We start from the raw sequence: 12,798 nt of genomic DNA, 5'->3' as shown, positions 1-12,798 counted from the left end.
ACGGTGCAGCCTAAACGACAAGGAAACGGAATAATCTCGGGATGTCTCTTAGTGTATCAAGTTGAATTCAGTTGTAAGTTACAACTTGAAACTGACTGGTAGACAGTTTCAAACATGAAAGTGCATGAGGGGGGATATTTCACACGTAGGGTTAGATTTCAACTAGACTTTAATTAATTTGAAGTTTAGAGAAGGTAACTCTACTCAGTGAACACGAACAGGTATGCAAAAAGTGATCGACTCGGCAAGCGGATAGTAAGGGGAAAACCTTCGATCACAAAATAGGGTCTCCGGAAAAGTGTTTCAGTCTGCAGCGTTCGCTTAGGACTTTCGACGATTGTACTTGCTCTATGCGCAATTTTTTCTATCTATTTAGAGTGTGAGATCCAGCTGTAATTATTTGCACGAATTATACAACTGTTTAAGCGTTAATCAATCGAAATTCAGATTTATCCGTTGTTAGACGTGTTGCAGTGAATAACAGCCAACCAAACAACCAAAATAGTTATTTGTGACATCAAGTCCAAAGTGCTTTATTAGACACTAGATGTGGCCGCAGGCCGCGTGTCATAATACACATCGTGAGCCTAATAAAGTAATTTGCAGCGAGTTGCATAAAACGTTTTATGCCACAGAGGCATCTAAAGTTTGCAACTTTTGCATATTATGATGCTGAGTGGCTCGAAATTTGGTCAGCGCAGAATTTTTATTCACTGTTAATGGTTCAGATATTCAGAAGGAGTGGTGAAAAGTAAATCCATTTCACCACTAGTGACGAAAAGCATATATGAAAATCCATTTCACCACCAGTGAAACAGAACATAGAAAACCAGAGAAAAAAGACCCCTCGATCGCCACCCAAATCACGCATGAAAAAGTTCAGTTTTCGCAGCGCCGTTGCAGAAATATCTATTAGGCAACGTGTTGCATGCAACTTTTTCTGCAACAAGCGAGAAAAGTGAACTTTTGAAACGCAAAACATTACTCTACCTTCAGCATACATTTTACCTGCTTTCGCAAGATTTTTCATTATGCCACTCATTTGAATGGTATAATGTAATTATTTCGCAACAAGTTGCATAATAATTACTCAAATGAGTGACATAATGAAAAATCCATCGAACGTCACCCAAACGACGCAGTAAAAAGTTCACTTTTCGCAGCGCCGTTGCAGAAAGAGGTTTATACGGTTTATACTATTCGTGTTTATATGTGTGTTCACGTATCAGGGTACGTACGGGGCAAACGTCTCAGCGATCTCCTACGTTCTCTTGATGATTTTTCTATTGATAAGTTTTCTTTACATCTCAATGTGACAAAATGTTTATTCTTGCGTTGCTATATTTAGAAAAATCGCCATTCTCTTCGCTGTACTTATTCACGGAAAATTTAAGATGTTTACAGGAGTTTATGTGCACGATAAAACAGAGCATCCATGGAGAATAAGTTAGTTGTTTGTACATTTTAATATGAGCCCCTAAGTCTAATGAATTTGTAATTATATTCAGAGGATTATTTTGTTTTCTTTTTTTTCTTCTTCTCTTTACATATACAAGTAAAATACGATTTTGTTGGTGTCTGTCGATGTTCTCATTAATTTTAAAGGTCATTAAACATAAATTCGTGTACAAATCTAATCTCCTACTCCATTAATGCTATGGAAATAACAAGATTTGTGTTTTTACATTAAATAAAAAAGAAATGCGCGGAAAAATCTCACGGTATTTTCTTTACATAATATGATTTGGCTCGTTAGATTTTTTTTTCATCATTTGCGTCTAAAGGAAAAATTCTATGAAATTACGTAATTTTATTTGATTTAATCCCGTGTCCGTGGTCACATAACAGGGATACAGCCCTTATTTTACGTAAAAAACTGTCGAGAGAACGACAGCCACTGAGAGTATTTTAAGGCTATTTAGTATGGGACTTCATACAGTAATGTAGGGTGAGCGTACCGATCCTCGGACAAGAATGAGCCGTCGGATACCTATTGTTCTCTTATTCATAAGAAAAAGTTTATGAATGAAAGATCAATAGGTGTCCGAGAACTCATTCTTGTCCGAGCATTGGTACGATTACCCTAAGTCATTTTACACATAATTTGTTGCTAAAAACAAAAGTTTGAAGGTATGTACCCCTGTGACAATGCAGTAAAATTCGTACTAACCGTAAATATACAAACTACTGCAGCAAAACTATACGTTGTGTTTCCATTTCACGACCTCATAATTAACGGAAAAACAAATCGGCAAACTTACTTAACCAACATACATATAGCTTTACTTTCACAGTTATTGGTGAAATGATGCCATTCAATTAATAAATTACAGAAAAACTTGGCTTCATCTATTACTTGGCAAAACTTTTGTTCTATTTATTCAATCTATACGTTCCGTTCCTTTACATTTAATTGAAGGTATAACAAAAATCTATCGATACGGTATACGGTGTATCTAGAAATACTAAAAACAAAAAAAAAACTACTTTTGTGTATATTGAAAGTTTATATTTCCCCGGAAAACAAAAGAGACTTTTGTTTCCGCAATTACAATTCATAAAGTTAGCTCATCCAATGCTCTACAACTGACTTTAATTACAGGAAACTTTCTGCGATATTAAATGAGAACGAAAATTTTTGGGCCACAAAATAAATCTTTAGCTTCAGAGTGAATGGAAACTTTGAGCTCGGATAGGAGCTGCAAACTGTTCATGAAACATTTTCGAATAAATGATAAATTGTTTCAGATAATTCTTTCCGATGCTATTGTTGTTCAGTGAAAATAAATGTGAGCTGAAATTGATGTAAATTGAATTGTTGTTCGTTCACATAATACAGCCACACATTTTCCTCCATAACAAACAGTTGACATTTATATAGCAGGCGACAATAGTAGATTACGTACTTGCTTGGAAATTTGATTAATGGAATGTTGTTACTAGCCCAGTAGTCAAAACAAAATGGATGTCTTCTAAGGCTCGACCTGAAACCTGAAGCTCACATTACCTTCGAATCTGATCAGAGCCGTATAGTACCTGAATTGAATATCTACCTGACCTGATCTGAAGACCAATAAAATTCAGGTAAATCAGGTCAGATTTCAGGTAAACATGAAAACTCACTTGATTTAACTGAATTTCTTTTGATTTCAGGTAAATTCTGACTTCAGATATTGTCAGGTGAACTTGAATTTCAGTCTCAGCACGGGATACCTGACCTGTTCCGAGTCTTAGTTTAGACTAGTAGATCTCCCTCTAGCAAGCAACTAATTATCGTATTTAAATGCTGAAGCAATCTATCAACGATCTTTAGTATACACAACAGATATAACGCCATCTTACGTCATAAACGTCTAACATTTAGGGGTGGTATCGGCCAGTTTCTCAAGGCCAGTTTCTATTTCACTCGTAATCGAGTCTAACAAAATGTAGTCATAGACTTAAATGGTGACGCTGCCAGCGACTGCAAGCTTATATTAACTTTGTTTCTTAATTTTTTGTTTGTTGCACAATGGGTGATTCGCAGCAGGTAGAAATTCGTCGATTCAGATTGACGCAGCCATAAAATAATGATTTCGATTTTAATGGGGAGGAAAATAAAACTTTTTTGAACTGAGAATTGAAATTTTGATAATGCGCTTAGCGTCGCCATAGAAACCGTTTGTGGGTTGGTGGTAATTTAATTCTCAGAATGAACCCACTACTACAACCATGTAACAACCAATCTACATTCCCTATACATAATACTGTAGTTTGCCGCATATCTACGTACAATTGAAAATCATAAATGCACAAAATACCAAAAACTAAACAATGCAATTTTCCATTTTCGTTTTTATAATAATTCGCGCCAGATATTCCTTACGAAACCAATTACCAATTAAAATGATAACATCGTTAAAAGTTGAGCGCAAGCTTTTGTTGCAAATTATAATTACAGCTTGAATTCGAATTCAAAAATAAATGTTATTTTACCATTTTGCGCTGATTATATTTATATGCTCGTTCCTGCGGATTTTGAGCATACGAGTAGAGCTTTCATTTAAATTAAGTCTTCATTACGTTCGAAAGTACACACACTTGTGCAATATTCGCTGGTTAAACTTATTAAATGTTAAATGCAAGAACAAAACTTTTGCGGAAATTCTACCTAATTAATACTTTATTAACTTTTAAATGAGCACTCAACAGGTAAAGCTGCTTGATTTCGTACAATGAACGTTTTGAGACTTAATTTCGTTCGTTTTACATTACTTTCTCGGTCGTATTTATTAACAACCGAAAGTCTTTGAAAGATTTCGTTCCCGTCGGAAAGGTAATTTTCCAGTGATACCATTTATTAATGGTAAGACAAACTAAATTAAAACGTTATTGTTTTAAATCAATCCTATTATCCCCCTTCATTTCGTCCATAATCTGTATGATATTGTATAAATCACTAGAGAATATAGAGACCAATTTCCGAAATCATGCCCTTCGCAATCGATTTATTTGTCAGACAATTATTTCGTTAAATTTTCCTGCCGCAATTCATATCAATAAACGTCAATTTGGGATCATTGATTTTATTGATGGTGTGTTAGCTGGCTGGAGATTTTTTTTTTTTTCATCACATAGTTTATGAGATCCCTCCATTAATATTTTAAACCGATTCTTTGTTTCACATTTGTTACCGTCGTTTCGGGGGTGTTGATTATTTTATTTAGTTAGACGGACAATCAATTTGTGTTTCAGGAATGAAAGAATGGTAGATTTTTCTATCAAAAGTTATCAATAATTGAACCTACGGTATGTGATATGAGGATACGTCGTGTGGTTGCAAAGCAAAAACTTTATAAAACAATTTTGGACTTACATATTAAACATTCCGTAAAATAACATCAAATTTCAACAAACATTTAGTTTCTAAAAGTTACTTCTGCAATGTGTAACGAAAAGTTGGTAAATTTTAAAATATCGGATGTAGTTACGTCACGGTTAACTTTGCAATTTCTTAAAGTTACAGATTTTTTTTGTGTTAAAATAACAGAAGGATTTTTTTTTTAAACAAAAAATGTCTTACGCTCTTCAAATACATTCAAAAGTTTGCTTAAGCTGGGATGGAATTTATATCGACATGACAAAAAGTCCAATGTCGTAACTTTTACACATACAGTATGCATAACATTGAGGATTTTAAACTTTGGACTAAGTAACTAGAAAGATGAATCAGAATTTCTGTTTATTTTTTCGTTCAGTTACAATGCTATTCAAATCTTGGGAAAAAATTGTGTCTGCAGTATGCCCTACAGCAGCAATTAAAATTTAATTCTAGTTCCTTGAATGTTAATACTTGAAGACATAAATTTCTCATTCATAGTCATCAACTATTCACTGTACACTCCTACACGTACGACAAGCTTAGCATTCTACATCGCAACCTAGCCCACAAAAAACAATCAACACGAAAAATACCAACGACTAGATTAAAGAAGTTTAATACGTTCACATACTAAGTGGTGTCACTTTGGAACTCACATCCCATTAGAATTCAATACGATTGTGTACACGTCTGTCTATAGCCCTCCTGACTTTATACAATTATTCATTCTTCGTTGAATTCTCACCTGCCGTGCACATTTTTACCGGTTTTATTGAATATACCGAATGCCATGATGCTTTATGTAAAGCTTGACTTTAAATTCTAATTACAAACACACTTGATATCGCATTCAGTTCGTATCCATCCATCGTATTGTTATTTAAGCAAAGATAAGTCCTGTGTTACTCATACACCCACGTAATTGTATTTTGTAGGGTGGATCACATTGAAGAAAAGCTTTTTGCCATAAGAAGTTGTAGATGAGTTGGCGGAATTTCGTTTTTAGAATATCGGTTAATTTTGTGAAAGACGTTAGAGCTATCGTAAATTAATGTACCTTATTCATACACACCACCTGTGCCATTCCGCTCATCCTAATGAAATGTATGGCGCCTTACAGTTTTATCAAAGCATTCAATTATAAAATTATAATATGAAAACACCATAAAAAATTCAGAAAAAATTCTTTTCGTTTTCTCATTTCAATTTACGTGCTTTCCTCTTTGACGCGGCTGTGTATTTGGCTGTGAAATTTTCTTGCTTCAAATAATTTTCAGCGAAAAAACATGTCTTGTTTTTGGGATGATTAAAACCCCCCGACTGTCTTATTTATATCATGATCTCATATTGAGTTGTTGATTATAAGTAGATGAAAATGCTGTTCGTAAATAGATTAGAATTATGAATGTAATGCTATGCAGAAATAAATATGATTAACGCTGGCGTAATGAGAAAAACTTGTGTGCATTTCACCCGAGTGGAAAATCATTTTTAGAAAATGGATACAGATAGTGCATTTTTATAGTTCAGATAATCATAGGTTTAAATACAAAAGCATGATAAATGAGAAATTAATGAATCGCTTGCATTGGAATATCTAATTTTCTTTCAGTTTTTTTTACATGTGTGAGGTTGATAAACATTTTGTTTTAACATTTTTCAAAACAAAAACGAGGTGTCAGTTCGATGGAGAAAATGTCTAAAAAACGAGAGGGGACATTTTCTCCCCTCCCATAGGCCAATAGACCGACAGACCACACTTTTTCGACACAGCTCCAAATTTTTGCGATTGCTATAGAGCTCCTTTGGTTCTTATAAAGGAAAATGTATGTTCAAACAAATGAAGTAAAAGAATCTGTTTAAAATACTTCACATCCAAAAATAAATTATAAAATTTCAAATTTTCGGATGACTGAAAGGCATGCTTCTTCTACTAATTCGAATAGTCGGTAGCGTGGTCGTTATCTAGACATCAATTCAAAAGCTTTATTTGAATTCTAAGTTTTGAAATCTCTAATGTCATGCTCATTAAATTCAAACTAGAAATTTCTGTCAGTTACTCGTATGTAGGAGGGAAGACTAATTTATTAGTTAAACAAGTTCTATTTTCCACTTCTTACCGGAAGTGACGATACAGCGTCAAGAAAGGGCAGGCCCGTAGCTACGGGGGGGCTAGTGGGGGCTGTCTCTGGGATGTCTGAGAAATGGTTTCTAGCTACGGGCCTGAGAAAGGGGCCTGACTATTTATCGGAATTCAAGCTTTTACGAGTGAGTGGACATCGCACTACGTTATAGTTACGTACAGAAAAATGTGACAAATATCTGCATTTTATAATACAACATAATTCAACGAAAACTGTATGAAATGGTCATTGTGTTTCTTTTTATTCACAGCAGTGGTTGGTCGTACGGTCCTACTTTATTAAATAACTCGTACTATGGTACCTCCATTGAGTCCAACAACATGCTTTGTTTCAAATAGAGTATATTTACAAAGCCCTAGATTCTGGACGAGTATGACAATAAAAGAAGTGATGACGATATTATGATATAGAAATCTATGGTGATGCAGTACCTCATTAATACATGTTTTGTATACAAAAGTTCGGCTTACATTCCAAAACTCTAAATCAAAGCGTCAGTTCTTAAAATTTTGTACGGGTAAAAAGACCATACGAAGCATATGTTGTTTATATTATACCTCTATAAGCATAAAGCATACACAAACGAATTAGCATACTTAATTTGAAATAGATGGAGTTGTAAAATTCAAAATGCATCCCAGCGAATTTTCGTCAAATGGTGAGGTGTACATTTCAAAAGTTAAATTGGAAATTGAATGAAAGTGTATGATATGGTGAATGAATAAATAAATTTGAATTTAAACGGAGTGAATGGCGTGCTGTATATTTCTATGAGCACACACACGACATGTACGAAGAAAATGTTAACGTTATTTAATCCTTATAAAATTAATTCTCTATATATGCGATTATAAATTCATGGTTTGTAAAACATAAAGTTAAACCGGATCGACACGATGCTATTTTTCGACGTTAATTTGAATTTAAATTAATTTATAATTTACATTTTAACACTCAGGAACTGAGTGTCATGTACGGGGAAGCAATCTTGTCGCCTAAAAATAATAAATAAAACAGCGAAATTTACATGAATAATTTATTTAAGTGGTTAAGTCAGTAAGAGCAACTGATACTCATATCATTCGTGCCGATTCAGAACACAGCAATTTGTAAGACACCTTTTTTGTTTCAATCTTTTTTGGTCGCTGATTTAATCAATTCAAATTAGGCCACATCATTTCAGCATCGAGTACCTTTTCTAAGACATATTTATAATTCAAGAAGTGAGTTCTCAGAATACTATCTTCATCTGGCATTTAATTTCGCACGAATTCGTTGGATGAGTTCAATTTACAAAATATTTACCTTAAAATTAACTGACCTAAATGCAGTTTGTGTTAGTTACATTTCAGGTTTCCATTTCATTTTAGTGATGATGTGATCTAACTTCAAATTTACAGTTTGTTGTATCGATCCAACTTTTGATGTGTAAAATTAAAATGGTTTATTGTTCATTGGTTTCGGTGGTTTGCCACATTTTTGCTAACAACAATTTTGGTGGCAAATAAAATCCATTATGTTTTATGTGGATAGCATTCGAAATGTAGAAGCTGTAATTTTCTGTGTTGTATGAAATTCAAATAATTTATTCGTACGCAATTGTGAAATAACTCATTCAAATTGGTGATATAAATTATGAGATTTGTAGCTGAATGGAATACCAAAGCAGATTTCGAATTTTGTTTGCACTGAGAAATCAAAAAGTTAAACTTTTGTTGGCACAAGCGAAAGTTAAACGAACATACTTTAAAATGTGCGAAACGAATGATAGGAACGGTGTAAACTGGTGATAAGATGTAGTGAAAGTGTGAAAATCGTTACAGATAAAAGTGAACCGTTTCTTAGTACTTGTAAACCAATTACTAGGCCCCACCTTATTGGTGGGTCAGGTCCCTTGACTGACTGAATAAATATTCGTAGCTTGACGGTTGCGTGTATAAAATCCTACAAGAACTGTCAAGTTACGAATTCTTTAAAGTTACGAAAATACGACAATCTGCACTCTGGGCGCCGATTCTCGTGAATTTAAGAATTCCAGTTGTCACCTTAATGCGAATGTCCATACGATTCGTAACTTTTAAGATGACAACTGTCAAGTTACGAAATCTTAAATTCACGAGAATCTGCGCGCTTCTTATTTTCTTATAAATTGCGCATTCGCTTTATTATATTCCAATATGTATTGAACAAAAATGAAACTCGTGTGGGTTACGGCCCTCGCTTCGCTCTGGCCGCAAAGTTCACACTCGTTGATTTTTTTTCTAGCATAGACAACAATAAATGACACATAAAAGTCTTTTCGGAATAAATAACAGATTATTACTTCAGTATTTTCCATTAACGAACTTAACCCGAGTTATTTCAGTACTTATCAAACAAAATTTTCTTGGAAAGTCGAAAATTACTCCGTATGATAAGGAGACTATTATTTAGACAGATAATCTGGATTTTTTTTGGAAATCCGTTGAGGATTACTTAAGTTATCGTGTTATCAAGCGACAAGACAAAAATTCTTTTGGTAATATCTCAGAGATCACCCGTCCGTTATAGCCCATCTTCGAACTTAACCTCAGGAATGTAATTCCCCGTCGAACAAAAAATAGTTTTTGGAAATCCATTGAAAATTACTCAAGTTATCGTATTATGAAGCGACAAGACAAAAATTCTTTTAAGAATATCTCAGAGATCACCCGTCCTTTATAACCCATCTTCGAAGTTAACCTCAGGAATGTAATTCCCCATCGAACAAAAAAAGTTTTTGGAAATCCATTGAAAATTACTCGAGTTATCGTGTTATCAAGGAATATACAAAGTGTGACAAACATGTTCTGCATTTAAGGTTTTTGGTCATACATTCATGTATTTTCAATCATAGTAGTGAACATTGTGTGACAAACATTTTAGAGCGTTTATCATCCGTAAGACCCATGACTTTCAGTCAAGGGAATTATTCGCTTTGAACTACACCACAGCAATGTAATAAATTTCTGTTTGTTTTCTTTTACTTTCAGACTCCGTGTTTCGGTGGTTTACCGGATGTGACGGAACACGCTAACCGACATCCATTGACATTGCGCGAACCATCAACAAATTCAGAATCGTTGGATATAAGTACGCATCAAAAAGCACCGCTCCCATCCAGATCATCGAGCCCAACCACTCCCAGTGCACAGCAAAAAGAAATTACAAAACGAAAATTGAACAGGAAATGCGGTTTCTGTACATGTTTGGCAATATTTTTCTTGATTTCTTGTGCTCTTATTGGCATACTAGTTATACATTTTATATGGAGTGAGAACAGTGGAGATCGAGAGTCACAGGACCAGCGATTGAAAATCGTACGACGATTACTTCGTGAAACACCTCTAATAGGTATGTGTTCAAATTCAACAGAAAACTTTAGATTTCATTTCAAATGATTTGTCTATTAACGTGTATGGCTTGAAATGAAGTTTATTTCCTTTCAATTACTTTGTTGTTGGCAACGGAAAATGCTTTTCAGGAAAGCTTTTCAAGTGAACTAAATTTTCTGTTTTTATGAAGTCCAAAGTTTATGGTTAGTTTTCAAGAGTGGAAAGGAGTTTAAAAATATTGTGATAAACACAAACATCCCTTTTAAAAGCCCCGAAAGCTTTGTTGTCCAATCGACAGTAGAAGTAGAGTGGTTACAGTCTGTTACTCGCTTATTTTAAACTATTGATGGGAGTGTAATGAATCGATTGTAAAGAAAATGAATCGGCTGGGTAAATGAATTTTTCCTCAGATGCTCACGAAGCCACTCAAGCCACTTACTTAGTTTCAGTATTCATCAACACTGTTGGTACTAGCAACAAACAGATGATTAAATTTAAAAAATGTTCTGTACAATAAATTCTGAAGAAATTAGCTACTGTGAACTGTGATGCCTATTATCAAAATTAATGCCATGCAAATTCTATGTAAATTTATCCAGCTGCATTTTTATTGGATTCTCTTTTATTTTCTTCCATTTTCCTCATTTACGAAAAGCAAAACATTCGTAAAAGAATATCTTACGCATTTCATTAATGATCTCATCAAAAACTTTTGAAGTTCCCCACCTTCCCCATCCGATTTAATTTCTCTTGTCGTTTCATTAAAGAGTTGCCGAAATTGTTACTTTGATCATTAAAAAAAATTCCATTTGAAAGAACACCCACACACAAAAAAGGCGCCCACTGAAATCTACGTCGATGAAGACTTTCCGTTGTTCAGATACTAAAGGTCATAAACAAAAAAAATGTCAATGCGAGACAAGTTTTTCCACCTCTTTTACGATTTTCCTTTGAATTTTTCTTTGTTTGCTGAAAATTCAACGTTAATAAAACAAACTTCCTAATTTTCTACGTGCCATATTCATATTATGAACCAAGAGAATATCATACATAATTTTCCGAAACGGAACTGAAGGAGAAACTTTGCAATATCCCAGCACAAAGTTTCTCACAAGAAAATGACCCATTTTCGAATGGTTGCGGTTTAGTTTTGTCAGTTTTGTAATTCATTGCGAAAATACTGTTCGATTCGTGTTCGAACACGAATATAATTTGTGCGTTTGGCATTGTGGTGGTGTGCTGGTGCACAAATGGAAAATTGAATTTGAATATACGACGTATGAAAATTTTGAATTAAATTATAAATTGCTTGAAATTAAATTTAAACGCTTCTGTGAAATATTAGTGTAAAATATTAGGTTTTGGGCGATGGCACCCTATTCGGTAGCTCTAGTTTTTCCTATGTTCAATAAACCGATAACATTGGAAATATGAATTACATGGTCTGCAGAAGAAATGTGTTAGCTTACCATATGAAATATTGTACATTCAGAGAGAATTATAGTTCAAGTTCAATGACAAAAATGAATAGATATGGTAAAGTTCATCCACTACAATTCCCATGCATTCAGAAGTTTGTACAAATAATCTATAATTTGGTATAAAGTGCATAACAAAAACGAAAATATATAACTTATACCATCGAGGTTGTTCAACCAGAAATGGTAATTCGGCAGTATTGATTCATAAGCGAGCATACATTATGTCGTTGAAATGAGTCAATTTATTTATCCAAAGTAATTGGTTTGTATATTATGAGTGGAATAAAGTGCGAAACTACAATTAAATCGATATTTCTAATCTCAAACCTAATTTCACTATCCAATTAAATTGTAACAGTCTATCGCCTTTGTTGCCTTTCTAGACCACTAATACGGTTTACGCTGAACATTTTGGCATGATTTAATTACAGATCATGAACGCCACAATTTGCCTGGAAATATTTTCTACTTTATATCAGCTAGTAAATGGAAATGTAAATTATTTTTTGGATTTCGTTAGTAGAGGAATCATTGATTTGTCGTTCGCTGTATATGGGTAACTCAAGCTACTTTGAGACTTTTCGAAATATTTTCGCCAAATGAAAACCAATTTCAGTAAACCAGACGGTAAACCAGTTGACCAGACGCGTCGTTTAAGCTACATATTCGGTGGCCGAAAATCTCGGGGAGATACCACCATAAACATTTATGCTTGTTTTTAGCAAATTTTTGAAAATTCGAGTTTATTTCACGAATTTTTCTTTTTGCTGAAAGCTATTAACAAGACGCGTAGTTCGACACCAATATGAGGTCATTGGCATAACGTCTCGGGTAGATATGACCAAAAAGTGTTTGTTTGTATTCGACTTTCCAAGATATTCTCAATAAATCTCAAATGATTTCTGTAAGCTTGTGCGGCGGTTCGTTTCTTATTCAGCACTTTTGCATATTCACCGCTC

General features: G+C 34.1%; 1 protein-coding gene across 1 annotated transcript in view; it reads left to right on the top strand.

The window, feature by feature from the left end:
* LOC119071187 (dipeptidase 1-like) overlaps positions 1–12,798 on the top strand; it is a 116,620-nt gene that overhangs the window by 87,354 nt on the left and 16,468 nt on the right. Inside the window, exon 3 of the mRNA XM_037175961.1 lies at positions 10,017–10,377. Within this exon, the coding sequence (XP_037031856.1) occupies positions 10,017–10,377 (361 nt within the window). The remainder of the gene's footprint in view (positions 1–10,016; positions 10,378–12,798) is intronic.

The sequence above is a fragment of the Bradysia coprophila genome (genome assembly GCF_014529535.1).
Source record: "Bradysia coprophila strain Holo2 chromosome IV unlocalized genomic scaffold, BU_Bcop_v1 contig_144, whole genome shotgun sequence".
In the NCBI taxonomy this organism is placed as follows: Eukaryota; Metazoa; Arthropoda; class Insecta; order Diptera; family Sciaridae; genus Bradysia; species Bradysia coprophila.
Note: the sequence above shows the minus strand (reverse complement) of the source record. Positions and strands in the feature narration are given on the sequence as shown.